Source organism: Semicossyphus pulcher, unplaced genomic scaffold (genome assembly GCF_022749685.1).
Source record: "Semicossyphus pulcher isolate SPU_LCO1_2020_fin unplaced genomic scaffold, fSemPul1.0.p SCAF_6, whole genome shotgun sequence".
NCBI classification, from domain to species: domain Eukaryota; kingdom Metazoa; phylum Chordata; class Actinopteri; order Labriformes; family Labridae; genus Semicossyphus; species Semicossyphus pulcher.
Genome location: NW_027211737.1, coordinates 29,830,506 through 29,850,066, shown reverse-complemented (window position 1 = coordinate 29,850,066; position 19,561 = coordinate 29,830,506). Strand labels below are relative to the sequence as shown.

General features: G+C 40.6%; 2 protein-coding genes across 2 annotated transcripts in view; one reads left to right on the top strand and one right to left on the bottom strand.

Annotated features, from left to right (window-relative positions):
• The window catches only part of LOC138609844 (protein unc-13 homolog B), a 187,698-nt gene extending 183,480 nt beyond the window's left edge, over positions 1-4,218 (top strand). The window contains exons 38-40 of the mRNA XM_069682510.1: positions 11-94; positions 1,427-1,586; positions 1,667-4,218. Of these exons, the coding sequence (XP_069538611.1) occupies positions 11-94; positions 1,427-1,586; positions 1,667-1,949 (527 nt within the window). The 3' untranslated portion in view covers positions 1,950-4,218. The remainder of the gene's footprint in view (positions 1-10; positions 95-1,426; positions 1,587-1,666) is intronic.
• Positions 4,219-5,676: 1,458 nt separating this feature from the next.
• LOC138609839 (SEC14-like protein 2) overlaps positions 5,677-19,561 on the bottom strand; it is a 23,229-nt gene continuing 9,344 nt past the window's right edge. Inside the window, exons 4-13 of the mRNA XM_069682500.1 lie at positions 17,265-17,308; positions 15,704-15,766; positions 15,412-15,600; positions 13,918-14,013; positions 13,757-13,817; positions 13,549-13,632; positions 13,329-13,435; positions 9,389-9,528; positions 8,256-8,425; positions 5,677-8,173 (exon numbers count right to left, since the gene is read on the bottom strand). Coding sequence (XP_069538601.1) covers positions 8,022-8,173; positions 8,256-8,425; positions 9,389-9,528; positions 13,329-13,435; positions 13,549-13,632; positions 13,757-13,817; positions 13,918-14,013; positions 15,412-15,600; positions 15,704-15,766; positions 17,265-17,308 — 1,106 coding nt within the window. The 3' untranslated portion in view covers positions 5,677-8,021. The remainder of the gene's footprint in view (positions 8,174-8,255; positions 8,426-9,388; positions 9,529-13,328; positions 13,436-13,548; positions 13,633-13,756; positions 13,818-13,917; positions 14,014-15,411; positions 15,601-15,703; positions 15,767-17,264; positions 17,309-19,561) is intronic.

Here is a 19,561-nt window from a genome sequence, read left to right as displayed (position 1 = left end):
TGCTCTGCAGGCTCGGGGATAGAGAAGCCCATCGGAGAGGCCATCCTGCAGATCGACATGATGCTCGGGAAGGAACGCAAAGTCACTGTCAGAGGTGAGAGTCCTTAAAGTCCTTCAATGCCACCTTAAAACTCTAAAAGAAGCACTGCCTCAGACCTCAGTGGGTTCTGATTTAAGTCTCAAAACCAGGACCAAACCTTGAACCAGGCCTGTAGAGGACTGTGCTGATGGTTCAGCATCTTTAAGCTCTTAAACTTCTCGTTATTTATACATCATAAAACTGCCAACTGTTCTCCAAACCACAGATAATCCATTACTGTTCTCCATCATCACACAGGAGGCGGTAAAAGGCTGAAAGTACTTTTCAGAAATCTCGTCATTGTTGGTCGTAAAACATCTGCTGCTGTCAGATTTACAACAGCATCAACAACAGCAACAACCAAACAAAAGACAAAAACAAGACAAGATTACCTCGAGAGAGTTTTTCAAATATCAAGGATGAACTTTAGAGCACAACAAACACTGAAGACAGTCATTGTTGGTACCTGTAGCATCAACAGGTGCTTTATTTGTATATATATTTGATAGAAGTTGAAGGAAATTATCTAGATACCTTCAAAGATACAGTACAAAATGAGAGAAATACAAAAAACAACTCAAATATAAGTGAAAATATAGATCGTCTCTAGCAGGCTGCCGCCCAGGACGGAGCCAGAAGTGTAATCCATCATGCTGCCTTTGCCTTTTTACATCGGACCAGAAGCAAGGCGAGCGTGTGCTTCAGATACACACACACACACACACACACACACACACACAGTGCTGCTCCACCCTGCCGGCTCCACTGTTTACACTTTTCGCTTCTGTTACTACCTCCGATGTTGGCTCAGAGGCGGTACGACCTTGCCCCAACATTCCTCCTCATTGAAAAAGAGGCTAAAGAAAACGATGAAGGGGGCTAAAAATGGTGAACTAAGACGTAATTTGAGTTAACTTACATACTTTACTAAAACGGACTGAAACAGAATAGACGGTAGAATATGACGTGTCTTTGGGGTTAAGATCCTCCTGAAGGTTGCGTCAGAAATAAACCAAACTCCATTGAAAAAACAAGCATTTTAAAAGTTATTGATAGTTTACACTCTCGTGTAGATGTAGGGTAGAAAGATTTCCCCTTTTTTATTGTCAGACCTAATACTAAAATAAACGGTGCAAATAAATGACAAAATAACAACATCAAAAAAAGAATATTATTTAAGAAATATAATTCTTTGTGGTGACCAAAACCATGACCTTAAATTCACAACAGTATATGTACAGTGTATGAATAAAAACACATGCAACCAAACAAATGGAATTAATCATCCACCTGCTTCTTCATCAAACCTAAATCTGTATCTCGTGCGCTCTTCCTCTCTCCTCGCAGTGATCGCAGTGAACGACATGAAGTGGCAGACGTCGGGGATGTTCCGGCCGTTCGTCGAGGTCTCCATGGTCGGTCCTTTCCTGGCCGACAAGAAGAGGAAGTTCACCACAAAATCCAAGAACAACAGCTGGACGGCCAAGTTCAACGAGGCCTTCCAGTTGTGAGTTTGACTTCTAAAGACGCACAAATGAGCCTAGATGCTGATTAGAAACTGATTTCCTGCTCTGCTCTGTCCCGTAGTGTCCTGGGTAAAGAGTCTCCAGACTGCTACGAGCTCCAGGTGACGGTGAAGGATTACTGTTTCGGCCGGGCGGACCGGGTGGTGGGCGTGGCCGTGGTTCAGCTGCGCGACGTCGCCGACCGTAAGAGCTGCGTGTGCTGGTGTCCGCTCGGGCCGCGCATTCAGACGGACGAGACGGGCGTGACGGTGATGCGTATCCTGTCGCAGAGGCCCGCCGACGAGGTGGCCAAAGAGTTCTTCAAGCTGAAATCTGAAACTCGTCCTGTGGAGGAGGGCAGATGAGCAGAAACACTGACTCCAGACTGGTAGAGAAATGTGGAGCTGACCTGGATCGTGGTCGGGTTAGCGTCAGGGGAACGTACGGTTCATAGCTTTGTCTGGTGTTTATCATCTTCATCCTCCGCATACACAGACCATTAAAGCTTCTAACCATATTTAACACAGAGGAGATCCAAGCAAGCCGACTATTCGTCAAATGGTAAGAAAGAAATTATTTTATTAACTTAAGAACATTTTGGAGGACACGCTTCCTCAAAATGTTGTCAAAGTTGGTTTTAGTCCGTCTCTTGAGAAACTCTTGAAATCGTCTTTTAATTATAATTAATGACTATTTTGGTCGTCTGTAACAGATTCAATCTAACTCATGTCATCTGTTAGCCGTCAGAGCTGACCTCACACTGCTAATCCACAGCTGTCTACCAAAAAACTACTGACTGAAAAGAGCAGATTTGTGTCTCTTTCTAGCTGACGGTATAAAAAGGTGTAAACAAGGTGATAGCATCAAACAGAACAGACCGAACTTGTAAATGGCCGACTGCTTTTAAGTGACTCCTGATTTTAAAGGACGATGACATAGGATGCGAACATGTGACGTTCTCACCACTGTTTACTCCCATTTCCAACAAAGAGTCGATCAATGTTACAAGAACAAAGTCAAGTGAACAAATGCTATAATGAGCATTGCAAAGAGTCTTGAAGAAACATTTAAAGGCAGAAGGGAGAGTATTTGTTTGTTGCTGTTGTAAACACAACATTCAAAGTTTCCCCCTCCTTCTCATATAAATGAAACCAGTAGCTTATTCTTCGATTGAGTCCCTGTTTTTACCCTGATGTGGGCTACATACCACCGGCCCAAAGGCCTAAAACTAAAAGAAAACAAAAAACTTCTGTCTCATTCTGCCTTTAAAGGGGTAACCAATGGAGACATTTTTGGACTCAAAAAAGATTGAGCAAAAGAACAAATTGCTACCAGATATGCTATATTTCATAGCAAGAAGACGTGATCAGGATATCGTAGCTAAGATATGCAAATATAGAGCGGAAAGGCGTTTCTAAAGGACATAAGCCAACACCAGCGCAGATTCTGGTGCCGTTTAAACAAAGACAAGTACGTCAAGATGTGTGACTAGTGTGTGCTGCCATTTATTAATGGACACCTGGTCATATTTTTCCCAGTCAAAAACAAAAGACTTTCAAAAGAGAGACGACTTACATCGCCTTAAACACAAGATCACAAATCTAGCTAGCTTAAGGAGCTAGCTAACAGAGCTAGCTAAAGGAGCTAGCTAACCAAGCTGGTTCGCATACTCAAAGAGACTTCAAACATAATTTGGAACATTGTTTTATTTAGGATTAGATTTTATTTTTGAAGCAAAGAATTGTGGTTAACGTAGTTGATATTATCTGACTGACCTCTGGACTGCAGCCTCGCGAACAAATGGAGCTTCTGCACCGAGAAGAGCTGCAGATTCAGAGGTTATGAATTTAGCTCTTCTGTTTTTGCCAAGAGTCTAACTGTGACTGTGAACACTGTTTACCTGCAGACTCAACCAAAAGTTTACAACCTGTTTCAGGTAGTTTGAACACCGTTATAGAGACCAGAAATGATAAGAATTTCTTTTAGTTTGATGCGAACAAATCAAAGCCACAGCCTTGCCATGCATGCACAGTCACTGCACCGATCATACGAATACCTGACTGGTGTTCTGCATTAGCGTCGCTACAAACCTGGACTTGGAGGGGAAATAAAACACGCAGGCAGGTTTTACAGTGGACTGAAGTGTGACTGGGTTTGATCCACACTCGTGTCTGTTTACTACGTGCCAAGGAACGCAAGTGTTCAGAGAGCTATCATCAACCAGCTCTCCCCACGTACGTGGGGTTGTTTGCAGACAGATGTGGCCATTGTAAATCGACCTACTTTTAACCGTACTAACAAAACTATCTGCGCTGTGGTTCCCAGATCTAGAGGATCTCTGTCTCCTTGAATTAGTTAGATAGTCTGGGATACTAGTAAAGAGCTTTGTCTCGTCTAAGTGCATAAAAAGAGGATATTTTACTTTGGCCACAGCTGCAGTAACAACTGAACTCTTGCACTCTGTTTAAAATAACTGTAAGTTTGTATAAAAGTAAATGCCTACGATCAGAGCATGTATTTATTGTATACAGAGTAAACTAGAAATGTGATCTTTTTCTTGTATGTACTGTGAAATATGAAGATTGATCAAATGTATGTAAAGTATAGTTATCATTAATCTAATGTGACATATGTTGAATATACTTGTAACAATATTTTGTATATAAAATATTTATGAATCAATAGAGTGGCTCCTGTTTGTTTCGTTTTATTATTTACACCTGTGTTATTCATGCAGTGATTTAAACCCCTCTATGTTGCTAAAATCTGTTTTATTCTGGTCTTAAGTAAACGTGTTTTGATACCTTGATATTACCAATTTGATTGGATGAAAAATGATCTTGTGTGAAGCACTTTGTAACTGGTAGAAAAGTGAAGTAATTATAAGCTTCAGTAGCACCACATTTTCTGCTTAATTAGCTCAATTCAGTTGACAGTGAGGAGCTTTTAGCACCGCTGGAGTTCTTCAGATGGTTTCTCATTTTCCTGGTTGGTACAAGGCTGCAACATTTATTCCAATACTTTAAATACAGTATCAGAAAATTTTTTATAACGGTTTAGCTCACCGGTGAAATCGGTGGCCCATGAACAGAGGCTACAATCCTTGAGTCGAGTCCCACCCTCGGCCCTTTGACGTGTGTCATCCTCCTCTCTTTTCCCCTGTTTCCAACACCATCCCATGTCTGCTTTATCAATAAAGGAATTAAAGGCCCAAAAAATAATATTTAAAATAATAACAAGGATGTTTTACCCGTAATTAAATCTCCATCGCAGTCCTGGTCAGACGTTGGGACTTAGTGAACACATTTAATGCTGTTGTTTCTTTTTGTTGTCATCAGGGCAGAAAACTCATCATTGTTTAACTACATTTTCTTGGGTGTCATTAACTATTTTTCTGCGTTGATTCATCAGCCCGAGCAGAGGACTGATTACCTGTAAGTGAGATCACCTGTGTGGGTGTCCAGGGACGTCCAGCCTCCTAAACTGGAGCATTTAGTTCTTTTTCTACTGAGCAGGGAGCTCCCTCTTGTGTTCAAATGAAAACTGTGCATTAAGCTAAGTGGTGAAACACTATGTAAGGCTTTAAACACTTATTTTTGTTAACAGGATTTGGTCGAGATTAAGAGTTAAGAAGAAGCTGAATTAAAGTTTCTCACACTCGTCTGATGGCCAGGAAACACACACACGCTCTCTTTGTGTGTGACTAACCTGTTGGCTACACTGTGAACACCTTCTGGCCTGCATGGGTGTGTCTGTTAGATCGTTCTGGTTTAATTGATGGTAATTGGTCAACTGGGAACACCTGGGCTAAATGCTTCTACAACAGTATGAAGGCGGCTCTTTTCATGTGACACGTTTTCATTTTTAAATCCACACACATCAGTGTTTCTGCCATCTCATTCAGCATGTTTGTTACTATTTTCAGCATAAATAAAATAATTTAATCATCATTTAACTTGACACAAACTCCGGCCTTTTATCATAGTCTGAGGAAAAGGTGACATTATTTTTGTCTCTTAATGAAACATCATCAAATAAGAAGCAGATTAAAAAAACAACAGCTCATATTTTGAGTGTATTCAACAGATTTATTTCTTTCTCTTACAACCGTTTATATCTCAGCTTCATCATGTTTGTAAAACAGCACAAAGCTTTCTGTTTCCCACCTTTGTGTAATCAGGTCGTTGAAAAGTCTCTCAGTACATTTACAATCCTCCTTTCTGGTGATGAGCCACGCTCTACATTCAGCACACGTCTGCTGAGCGCTTCATTCACACTCAGCGCCCACGAGTTATCAAGAATATAATGTAATACTGCATATTGTTTGAAACACTAATGGTCCTAACTCTAAATAAATATTTCATCTTGTATATAGAGACATCAATATTTTGCTTTTATAAAATAATTATTGTTTCCACGCCGTGCCTTTTTGATAATAAATTAGAAATGAGGAAATAAATATTTGAAGGAATGTTTTTCCGCGAATGTGAAAGTTTAAAAATGGGAAGAAGGGAAGAGAAAGCCGTGAGAGGAACTAAACAAACAATGAGTGACGAATGAAAACTTGTCAAAAGATAACTGAAACAAAAATGACATTTCTTATTTTTACTTTAGTCTTAAACCGCTAATAAAAACCTACTCCTGTATGTATAAATTAACTGAAATGCTTTCACTGTCATGGTAAATATGGGTGTCGTATACATGGAAACAGTTTTAGAAAATGTTGATCCTTTTGTTTTGAACATAGAAGATAAAAGAGATTCACCTTTGTGCTACCTTTAGAGACGTGCCTGTTTCACCCATGAGACCATAAAAGCAGGTTGTGGCAGCACTGACTGATTCACTCGGTGGATATTTGAGAAATTTGGTGTAAAACTAAAAACAGTTGAAAAATAAATGAGGGTCTTACAGTTGTATTCTCCTGGTTTAGTATTGTACTCATCTAACAGCGACATGTAGTATCTTTTTTATTCTTAGCATTCTTCTCCCTTGTTCAAACCATGCTGCCTACATTACCCACAATGCAACTTGACCACAGACAGTTCAGTCAGAGATTCGGGTGTGTTATGCTAGCAGCAGCTAATGTAGCCTTGAGCCCCTTACCCGCTACGCTACAGAAGTTGGGCACGCTCACTTCTCTTTAACGCCACACGCCCACATTTGGTCCTAAACTTTGTAGCCTTCAAACTGACGCTGACTCAAGTGACATCACTACAGGGAATTTACTCCCTCTTCAGCCACTAAAGTCTTTATACTTCACTAACCTACGCTGTAGTTCTCCCTAACACCTGCAGTCCCCTTTAAGAAAGAAATGTTAACAATTTAACTAGCAACATCTTGGTCGTGTCTCAGTGGTAAACTATCCCAAGATTTGTACTGTTCTTTTCCTTCATTTAGTGCATTGTTTCGTACTTTGAAGAGGAACAAGGGTTCTAGTTCTGTGTTAAACTTTAATTTAGCCCAAACCATCACATTTTCAAAAACCTAACCGAGTACTTTTGGTACTTAAACCTTACCAAACTGTTTCCCCAACATTTCTAACACATGGTTAACATCATGAAACGTTCAGTTTGGTTACGTTTATTCACCAAGAATGCTAGGTTAGGTTTACAAACAGATAAAAGATTGAGCTGAAATAATACGTCTATATAGACTTTTTGTTTTACACAGGTCGTGAACGCCGGCCTCCTTGGTGAAAGACAGAGTTTTGAAATCCAGGGTTACCGTCTTGACATGAAGCCAACTTTGAGAGCAACATTGTAGCACTGAAGCTAGTTAGCTCACTTTCCTGTGAGTAAACTAACTTCATATGCTGCAAGGGTGTACTGTCAAGTGTTTAGGTAACTAACTTAATATCAAATGCAACTAAACATTTTTGATCTTCTAGCAGCAACAAAAGTCCCAACAGAAGTGAATACAAAGGGCACAGTGGCGAGAGGCATGCGGACCCCCGAGCATTAAACCTTAAAGGATTTGCTGACGCACAGCCGCAGGAGCATTAGCGCAATTGGTCTCATTATATCACTCCAAAATGAAAACACTCCACACTATTGGACCTGGCTTTTTGCATGAGGGTGTGGTCATATTGAAGAAGGAAAGGACACTCCACAAACTACCCCTAAATACCCCCTGTATGCTGAAGCATTAACATTTTAAAACAAAAGGCCCCAAACCATGAAAACCAAGATCAAAAGTGCAAAGAACGATGTGTATGAGTGTGTCCACATACTTTTGGTCATTATAATTTGTGTCCCAATTTTTCAATGGACAGTGCACCAAAGAGTTCATGGTTAAAGGTCAAACATTCAGATGTTAACATTACGTTACAGTACTTGTCACTTTGGTCTCTAGGCAGCATGTTGCAGCTCAAATCAAGTGTCTCAGGCTGTGCTTACTATACATCACTGGTCTGACAACACGGAGGTTTCACACGGTGGTTATAATTGGCTGCTGCCCTCAGCTTGTGCATGGTTTTTCGGGGCTCCGTTGGTCTGTGGCGTCTGTAAGCGGTCGGGGAGCAGCACCTCAACAGAGAAGCTGATTCTTTTGGCCTGGAAGATGCTGTACGTGTTGTCAAACCTCAGAACATCTGGAAGAGAAAGAGCTTTTTCTTAAAAGCTTTTTCTTTTAAACAAAGGTCACTGCTGAGCGTCACGGATGTGGTTACTCACAGACTCCCGGGCGCTCACAGGTCAGGGATCCGTCCTCCGGCACTAAGTGGGAGTTGTAGCGCTGGTTAGGCACCACCTCCTCCATCTGAGCAGCCTTCTTCCACTCGCCTTTTTTAGCCTTCATGAACACCCCGAAACCAATGTCTGCACTCTCTGTTGCAAACTGCCACCTACACAGACGGGAAACAAATGTTTAGAATGTATTAAAGCTTTCTTTCTAATTCTCCTCATGCCAACCTATTTGATAAATAACAGGTACATTTGCATGTGTCTGTATCAGATTTTTCTTTTATTTCTGGTCTATAAATCTGTTATAAAATAAAGAATAAACGTATATATACTTCATATAATGGGATTGCACATTGAAAATGACATAAGCTTCCTGCTCAAATGAATTTAAACATTTCTCCCATTATTTTAAATAGTTTTTAAACCGTTTTTTAATATACAGCTCCAGAAAATAATAAGAGACCACTCCAAATGTTCCTTAAACCAGCATCTCTCTCTACATGTCACAGCCAGCCCGATCCAGATTTGACCCCATTGAAAACCTCCTGAATGTGATCAAGAGGAAGGTGGATGGTCACAAGTCATCGAACAAAGACGAGCTGCTCCAAGAGCGGCCTTACGTCACCCAGCAGCACTGTGACAGACTGGAGGAGAGCATGCAGAGATGCATGAGAGCTGTGATTAAAAACCAGGTTATTCCACCAGATAAAACATGAACATGAACTTGTTTTCTTTGCATTATTCGAGGTCTGAAAAACATATTTTTTGCATCTTTTGGTTTTCTTAACCAGTCGTCATTTTCTGCAAATAAAAGACCTCAATGAGAATATTTGATTTGGAAGTTGTGACAAAAACACAAACCTTTAAATAGCAGAACTTTTTTCCAGAGCTGTATATACGAACATTATCTATCAATTCCACTATACAACTACCTTTGTTAGCCTTTGTTAGCTTACCTCTACACATCATACATACACATTGATTAATTATAGCAACATGTAACTTTCTGACAGGGTTGCTGCCAACAATTATTTACATTAATTAATTAATTTGAGACTTGTTCAGAATACAAAATATTTTCTAGATCTTAAGGTCACATCTTCAAACTGCTTGTTGTGTCTGACCTGAGAACGCAGCCCGGGAACAGGATCTCATAGTCCATCTGCTGGGAGGAGCCTCGACTGACGGTCATACACTGCTCGTAGTCCACCTTCACGTGGTCCCGCACGTAGTAGGAGGTGGGAACTGGACCGACGTGGTGTATCTGAAGTCAACAACAGGCATGAGCAGAGTTAGGATAAAATGAGATCTCTATATATAAAATGTTTAAAGTTTGAGGGAAGGAGAATGAGGAAAAAGAGAAAGCCAACACTTACTGTGACTTTGTCTGAATGCGTGTGATTTTACATTATTTGCACAACAAATGAAAAATGCTCGATCTTAACCTTTTTTTTGTTTATTATCATCAACATAAAAATCAAATCAATCAAATCTTCAGGTTTCAGAGCACTGCAGTTCAAGGACAAACCAACAGAGGGCAGTGACTCCCTCATGTGAGGTCATAATGCATTTAACAGATGACAGATAATACACACACAAACACACAGAGAGATTAGATAAAGTATCATCTTGGACTTTGAGAAGCTCGTCAGTTAAAGCAAGAATAAATCCTGTGCCAGTCGCAGCGTCACTCTAAGGGAAGTCAAACTCATGTGAAACCACTTCTCTAAAAGTCTTGCAGAACTCAACAGAAGCGTTATTGGGACACTGAAACAGACAAACTGAAAAGATGCAGAAAGACAGACAGTACAAGAAGAAAACATGTTGTCGTAATCCACCACTGTGGAGCAAAGCTCCAACAGGCATCCGCTGATTTTTGATTCTTCGCATTTATTAAAAAGCAGAGATTGTAATAAAGCAAAAAGAGGGAGACAAGATGCAAAGTTTTAAACGGAAGCCAAGATTCAAAGTTATCATATAACGTTATCTTTGGTGCTGCACAGATCACTGCAACCAAAACTCAAAATATGTTCCCTGTAGAAACAATAAAGCTATTTTTTAATTCTTAATTTGAAGAATAATATTATCCGATTTTAAAATAACAATGAGAGTGAACCTTAAAGATGAAGAAAAACACACAAGCAGAGACTCCAGCATTGTTTCTTGCCGGAAAGTTTACTTTACATACATTTTGAAAACACATTAAGCGTTAGGCTTAGGCGGTATCCTGTTTTAAAAACACCGTAATACGTTCTTGTCATGATACCGGGGTATATGAAGGAATTACTTGGACATGTCCTGCAACACAACACAGGATAATATGAAATGTTGACATAAATTGTAAGACTCAGATCTCAAGGACACACACACAGAAATGACAGCTTAATTGGTCGCTGATCTCTTTTCTTTTCTCTCCGCTCTCACTGCGCGTGCCTGTTTCCAGGGCGCGCGCCCGCTGTAACTCTCCGGAGCCACCTTGAGATAATTTAATGAGCTGTCGGCATAATACACGGCATGCTGGCCATAAAATTCCCTAAACGTGGGCTGAGGTACTTTTCTTTTTCACAAGTTCATCTCCGCTTGTGGTCGCCATCTTTCTCAGTGCTGCCGTTCACCCGTTCCTCCAGCAGTAGCCTGACCTCTGCTGGCCTATGCTGTGTATTACAACACATCCCCGGTTCATAATATCTGCATCAGTTTAATAGAAAAATGAGCGTCTGGATTTTTTGATGGTATGGAAATTCATACTGTCAACACAGTGATACCGCCCATGCCTAATAAGCGCATCATTTAAGGCCCATATACTTAGCTTAGCACAACAACTGGAAAACAGGTGAAACAGCTAGCCTGACTCTAACCAAGAAGTACCAAATAACACACCTAAAAAGTGTAAATTGCTTCACAGGGACTTTTACTGGCCGAGAGCTTCATTTCCTGAAATAATTTCAATGCTAGCTTTTTTCCCTGCTTCCAGTTTTGGTGCTAAGCTAAGCTAGTTGTCACCTGGCTTTAGCTCCAAGTTTACAGTACAGACTTTAGAGTGGTACCAAACTTTATAAGAAACTCTCTGCAATACAGTTAATAAGTGTATTTCCCTAAATGAGCAGCTATTCCTTTAATGAGCTAACCTACTTCCTGCTACAATCTAACAGGATAATACAGTTTAATGTGAAAAGACACAGCTAGCTAACTATAAAGGTGGAAAAAACCCTTTTAGGCTGAGCATCTCAATTCCTTGAATCTTGAAAGCAGCCGAAACAAATTTCTGTCCTTGCTGTTGCTCATCTGTCCTGGGCCCAATTACTTATCTACAGAAACAAACGCATGGTCAGTCTGGAGTTGTATCTGTCTGTGCGACTACTCAAGCTGCTGCTCTCTGCACTTGTTGCTCAATACTTTGCCACTTCTACGCAGCGAGGCAGGACTGCAGCGAGGCAGGACTGCAGCGAGGATGCATGACGTGGAAGCTTTACCTGAGTTTTTCTAAAGTCTGTTATCTGTCTTTACGTGTTATAGTTAACAAAGCAAACCAGCTGCAACCTAAAACATGCATTCTGTTTGCATTACATCCTTTTTATATTGGAATACGTATGTTAAGAGGGAAGTGGAAACCCTATTCAGCATGTGTGCAGCTGTATTGATTCATTCTGCCTCAACAGCTTGTCCTAAATAGTTCTTCCATTGTTATTGACCTGCTGTGATCCGACTAGCAGAGTAACATGATCCCTGCTACAACCAGAGCTAACATTATATGATCCGGTCTTAGGAAAACATCCCATCCACTGTTCAGTCAGCCTGTTTGTCGCCTGAATTGGACTCTGTATTCAAATGATGTCTTTATATTTTCTGTTTGGCTGTGACAGGAAAAACTGGTGGGATGGAAACTCACATAAGCCGTAGTTTGCCAGTCAAATGTGAACCCTCAACATTTCAGGTGCACACAGTATGCACATTAGCACACCAGTCTGGTACTAAAGCAAAGCTGTAAGCTGCCAAACTGCATGAGCACAGGATGCAAAACAGTAAGAGAAAACTACAAGGCAGGACTGACAAGTCTGTGTAAACAGTTGACTGCATATGGAAGTAGTGTAAAGCAAGCGTACTGTGAGTGTTTTTACAGGAGGGCTGATGGGATGTTGTTAGAATCAGGCTATTGCAGGACTGTTGGTTCTTCTGTCTGACGAGTGTTGTGACCAGAAAGTTGCTTTATATATAACTGTTGTTATGATTGTATAATGGTAATAATATAGTGTTAAATTAGAGTCCAAGGACGATAAAATGTATGTAAAGTAACAAAATGTGTTGATTAGTTTTTGTTTAATATGTATGAAGGGTTATATCCAAAGCTATGGATACAACTGGGACTCAGTTTTATCATGTTGTGATTGTTGAATACATTATTCATATCATGATAAATAGCAATACTGGAAAATGACCCTTGTTTGTGAAGTGTATATTTAATAGCACTGTCTTTTAATAGCTTAAGTTCTTTCATCTCACTTAGCTACGGAAGCCCTTAGCGGACATGCATCCATACAGTTTATTTACTCCATTTCCCCGCGATAACAAGTTATTTCTGGTCGTTTTCTCGAGATAACAAAGCTTGTTTTCTCGTGATATCGGGATCATTTTCTGGCAATCTAGAAAACAGAACAGGCTGGTCACTGATATAACAGAGCAGGACATGCCATGCTGCCGTTGCCCACACTAATGAGGGTAGTTAAACCTGTTTCTATGTTTGTTTGGTGCTTTTGCAGCTCTGGGGATACGAGTTTGATCGTCTGACGTTACCATGGTGCCGTGAGACGAGACAAATAAGTCGAGATCTCGAGAAAACGACCGGAAATTACTCGAGTAAATAAAATGTATGGATGCATGTCCGCTGAGGGCTTCCGTACTTAACAATAAATATCACTGAATATATCCTCATGAATGTGTGAATGTGAAAGCTGATGATGTCAAAATAATCAAGCAGCATTTGCAACACATCATCAGCCCTCCTTATTACTGTACCAATAAACAGCACCTATCGGTGTGCAGTTTGGCTTTCTGATTCAGGCTCACCTTCATCCGACAGCGAGGATCTCCATCAGGATCCGTCAGTTTGCCCCCGTAGATCACCGGCAGCTCCTCTGCGTCGATGTACTTCAGTAAAACCTCCTGCCAGTTAGCTGTAAAATCACAGAATACTCATTTCATAATCACCATCAGAGGAGGTGAAAGACTTTTTATCGGGAAGAATTTCGGTGAAATAATAATAAGATAAAGTGATGTGTTGTCTCACCCCCGAGGATGTGAATCTTTTGTCTCGTGATCTCGCTCAGGAAGTGTTTGATGAGGTTGAAGGCCACAGGGAAGAGTTTGGGGGCTGCAGGAGAAAAACTAAACGGTGTCAGTCTGATAGACGAATACTCAGTTGATTAATTGCTCCCCTAATGTGCACTTTCTATCGTTTACTGTCATCTGAATTCATGGAGTAAGGATATGTTTACCTTTAATGACAAACAGCCGCTTCAAGCCTTCTGGGTAGTTTTCTTCAAACATCTGGAGGATCTGGGGACACAGAAAGGAAGTTTATTTGGAGTTGAAGTCCAGCTCACATCTTAGTTTCGTGAGGTCCACGTATAAACTGTGTGTTTGTGTGTCTCTGTACCTCTCCGTATGTTTCTATAGCAGGCTTCCATAAGTGCTTCAGACCCAGACCTTCAACGTCGTAGATCATAGTGATTGCCTCCACGTTCCTCCCGAGCTGGTAGAAAACAGAAAGACATATTAAATCTGTGGACCTATAAAATATAATATACACTCTAAATAAAAGAGCAGGCAGTCTGTTAATTGTGGGGTTGGTGGTTCATTCTTTGCTCCTCGTGAAGTTCAACTTGAGAACAACACTAAACGCCGAATTAAAATCACTTTGGATAAAAGTTTCTGCCAGATTAATCTAAAGTAATAAAAAGTAAGTAATGATTCCATCTGACATCTGATGTATAGTATAACAAGACTAGGTCAAAACCTAGCATGTGGCTGACCGCATCAGGTCAATGTCAATTTGTGGGACTGTCCTTATGAGGGCGATGACAATGTGTTTGAAAGCAGGTGCGTGCTGCGGACATAGGTGAGGACAGCGGACGAGCAGCGGAGGATCAGCCCCGCCTACTCCCTGAACAAAGTATCCAGAGCCGTATAGACAGAGAGTCGCGTCAGTGGAGGTCCAATACGCTCCATGATCAACCATTGTGATGTCGCAACTCTCTCTCTCTACGGCTGTGAAAGTACCGTCACTCACTCACTCAGTCAGTCAGTCACATACAGACCCGTGTGGAGGGCTGACAATGGTCAGTCAAAAAGAGACCGACATTAACAAAGAGCTATAAATTATTATTAAAAATGAGCAATTTTGAATTCTGTGTCTCACAGTGACACCATAATTAAAAGATGAAATGGTAAAAAATGAATGATTACTTTGTATTATATATTGTTATATAACGTATACTTTCAGACGTTAACATCATTATTATTATTTCATGTTAATTAATTAAAGCAGCTTTTGTTTGTACGGGTTTTAACACTTGACGCTGGACGAAGCACTTTTAATAATATCAGGAGACTTCAATCATGTGAAGAAGGTCGAGGGCATTCTAAACAACACGGATCAACCACTTCATAACACCTGGATGGACCAAAGAAACAACGGTGGCAGACGGCTCCTCTCTCCTGCTGCAGGATGGAGAGATATAGAAGATCTTTTGTACCCACGGCCATCTGACTTTTTAATTTTTCAGTAAATGGTAGATGAGATGCCAGGCAAGTGAATTTCCCTTTGGGGATCAATAAAGTTATTGTTAACAGGGAACTTTAATTAACATCTCTCATCTCATGAGGATCGTAACACAACTAACCTGGTCAGTAAGTCAGCATAAGTGCAGACTTGCCTGTGGAGGGTTTAACAACCCACTCCCACTCCACATGAGCGAGCAAACCGAGAGTAAGTGTGTAGGGAGAGGATGGAGGGAGTGGTTTGGGAAAGTGCTTCTTTATTGTGTTTTCACTGTAAAGTTTCAGCTAGACATGCTCACATTCACTTCTTCAAGACTTAGCATAAAGAGTAAGGTAGAGCTCTAGAACTCCGGCCTCTGTGGTGTCTTACCCTCTGTGACTGGAGGGTACACTCCATGCGCAGCATCTCACAGTCTCTGATCTTGGACTTGATGAAGTCTTGCTTGGAGGCAGACAGGAAGAGGCCCTTAGGATCCACAGGTCCGATGACATCATACCAGATGGGATTGCCCTCACGGTCGTAACCGCACATCCCTCCTGAAAGATACTTCTCTATCACCTGCACATATCAGGTATTAAAGGCTTTCATGAGTCTGGAGAAGGCAATTCATGACGTGTTCATTGAAGAATAAAAGTACACTTATGGTTTACATTGTTTTTACCTCTGGTGGACGCCACTCTGTGGTTATTGTGTCTACTTTCATGTGTTTCCTGAACTCCACATGCTGAAGGAAAAGATGTAGAGTAAGTTACACACAGTAGTACATCATCATGTTGTATTTGTTTCATTTTGTCTGTGACAGACTGCCTGAACAGTAACAGATCTGCCCATGCACAGTGTAGTGATTTAAATGGATTAGTAGGTTTCAGACAGTAGATGATGTAAAACCTGCCTGTCAGCAGGAAGGGGATCAGTCATGCACCGCTGTGTACACACTACAGCACACACACATGCTAACAACCACAAAGCACACCAACAAGAGGGAAAGAAATGTTTGAATGGCTCCCAGGACAGTTTGATATTTAAATGTGGATGTTTTCAGTTTGGTCGATGGATCTCAGATGTGACAGGTTTTTTTAAGCCTACAATTATATCTAAAAGTAATTAGGACAAGAAAAAAATATTTTAAAAAAGCTAAACAAGGTGTTGAATGTGTGGTTAAGATGCATTGTAAGAAATTATACAAGGTTTGTTGAAAGAAGTTAAAGCTACAGGCCCTCCATATTCACCGTCTTGTTTTAATCTCTACTCCACAATGCTACCTACACCTAGCTTTTCGCTGTGGCTAACAAGTAGCTAATTAAGCTATTTTTTACGGCTAATGTTACTACTAGCCAGGTTAAAGTTAGCTTCCATGTAGTTTGGCTTACAGGTGGAGTTCAGATGGATTTTAAAAAGTTAGATAAGGTTTGTTAAATTTAAAGCTACAGGCCCTCCATATACACTGTCTTGTTTTATATCTACTCCAAAATGCTGCAAACAGCTAGCTTTTGTCTTCTGCTAACAAGTAGCTAAGTAGGCTAATTTCTACGGCTAATAATGTGTCACTACTAGCCAGGTTAAAGTTAGCTTCCATGTAGTTTGGCCAATGAGATTAGTAGATAGTGGTTAGCTAGGTTGATAACTTTTGATAACATTAATTGAAGTGATCCATAATGAAATGTGAAAAGATGTTTTAGCAGAACCTAGGATTAGACAGTAGCAAAGGCTACTGGTGGATGTTTAGTATTTAAAATAGGCTACACGAAGTAAAATAATCAAGAAAAACCAAAGACCTTTAAAATCTAGGTTCCTAGTTGTAATGTTTATTAATGAGAAGCAGACACTTTTTCAGGAGGTGGTGGAGAACAAACAAGAGCTTAAAAGAGAGTCAATAATAGATTCACTTCTTGGAGAGCAGCATTCATTCTTATTATTCCGTCCTGTTAAGTAATCTTTAATCTGTTTTATCCATATCTTATCTCCTCAGGCAGCCGCGATGACTCAGTTTCCCCACAGTAAACCGTTACCACACGGCTCCTGTCTAATCTGCAGCCACTCCTGAGCTGAAGGGCTGAACAGTCTGTGCTGGTGTTAACTGAACTTTACACACACAAAACAAATTCACTGAAAAGAGGGCATTATGGTTGATTTCAGCTTTACATGTTTTGTATTATTATTACGAGGGCATGACACATGTAAACTTGCCCTGTTCTACCAAACAGAGAGGTTGAACATGTTACCTTTCGCACCATGGCCTCCGACTTCTGGATGTTGAAGTTTCTTGCTGAAAAAGAAATAATACAGACATCCATGAGTGATAGAAAAAGTATTTTACCAGAAAGGAGAGAGGGATAATGACAGACCCATAATACATGTACTATATTCTGTTTAACTCTTAAGTTCTATTGTAAAGAAAGCATGCTATCTTTATTTATGTAGCACTTTTAGTGGCTCAAATTAGCTGAGGTGACAACTAGCAGACAGTTAGAAGCACCCATGTATCACTGAATGTGTCTACGCCTGTAATTGTGCATATCTTTTGGCCTTATTAAAATGGGTGACTTTTTAGGGGTCACCCCCTACAGTTATCATAGATGGAGAAAATACTATAGCTGTATACACCAAAACAGTTTTCTTTTAAACAAGGCTATAAACATGTTAAATTGTGCGCCCCAGGTTTGACTACCACGCCCTTTCTTCCGACACTATCCACTGTCCTCTCTCTCTGTCAATAAAGGCAAAAAAATGCTTTGATCATGTTTTAATTCTGCTGCGAAGTTGGGAATTTTAACATTGTGCTCTATGGGGATTGACTCGCTTTTGCAGCCAGCCTCAAGTGGCCATTTGAGGAACTGCAGCGTTTGGCACTTTGAATTAGGCCTCAGTTTTCTGCTGTGGAGGTCACCACTTGGTTTCAACAAGGGCACTTTTTTCCAACATAGTTAAAAACATTACAAGGAAGTCTGAGAACAAACAAGAACAACCAATAGGAAACAACCAACCAAATCCGGTCATATGAAAAAAATACAAGGCTACACTGATACAAGAGTTCTTTAAATGTTCTCTGCATGGTGCCTCGTTCTCCCACAAAAGAACACGGCGAGACTGTGTTCTAGGAAATCCTGAAAATGACCAAGAATCATATAAAAGAATCTTTTAAAATGTCAATAAATAACCTCGAGGAATAAACTTGTATAACATCCAACACAGACACAGTCTACTGTCTTATTCTGCAACTACATTGATTAGCTCCGCAGGGGATGGTCTGATTGAAAAGCACAACACTTACTGCTGCAGTGGATTACACTCACTGTTCCTAAAGCTACAGGCTTGCACTTTAACTGGGGCATCGAGGGCAGACAGGGACTTACAATTACAGAAGGAGACTTGGAAAAAGACCAGGACTTGTAGTAATAAGTGTTGTGCTCCAAATACACTGCCTAACGCGATAATAACAGTACTTGTTAAGTTTAATCCCTTTATCTTTTAATTCTATACACAGTGCTGGTAGGAAGAGAGCTGGATCTCCGGCTGCTGCTGAGAGATGATTCCTATTGTATCATGAGGTTATGTATTATTGTTTCTGAATGGAGAATGCAGCATTAGTTTACTGGAGTTATCTCAACTTGTACAACATCAAAACCTTGAGTGTGTTATTGCTTTTATACAACAAAAGGGGGATGTATTAATAAGTAATAATCAAAAACAGATTATTTTTTGCTCCATCAACTTAACGAGTTCCTCAAGTTGACTGGAGCTGGACTGTTGTTGCCAAGCAACCCAAACATTGTCCTGCAGTCTTGCTTTTTTGTGTAAACATGGATGATGTGTTTCCATTTCCTCTTGTTGTACAAAGATAAAGCCAAAATACCCCCGGAGCGGGCGCTGCCATCTTGCATACTTGGAGCCAGAGTCTGTGCAGTAGCCTACAGACTACCTGGTGGAGCCGCTGTATTAACCCCGCCCCTTTCCTCTATCTAAAACAAACAAAGACGGCAGAGATCCTACAGCTGGGCTCAGTCTGCAGCAGAACAGCTTCTTGTGTCGGTCTGAAGCAGATATTGACCCTTATGGAAAGTTCAGTGATTGTAGTGTTAGTGTTAGTTTGGTCTCGTCTCAGCGTTCCTCCTCTACTCTGCTGCTCGGGAACAGAACGCTGCAGGAGCCTGGTTTGTCAACCGAGCTGTCAATCATGAGGTCACACCCCCTTTTTACAAAATCAAATAACTAATGAAAAGTAAACTAGTCAGAAAAATGAACACTTGGACATAAATCAGCATGTCAAGAGCTAACGATAATGACAGAAACCATGTTTGGTGTGTATTTTGATTATATAGTTTGACTCATGTCCCATCTGTTAACATGGAGGAGGCGGGCTTTATGACTTATACTGCAGCCGGTCCGCAGGGGGCGATAGAGAGGCTTTGGCTTCACTTTAAGGGAGCTGTCATGTCTGCCATCTTTTAAACAGTCAATGTATTAGGTACATTTATTTGCATGTTTCAATTTATGATGTGTTATTCATTTACCGAGTGCT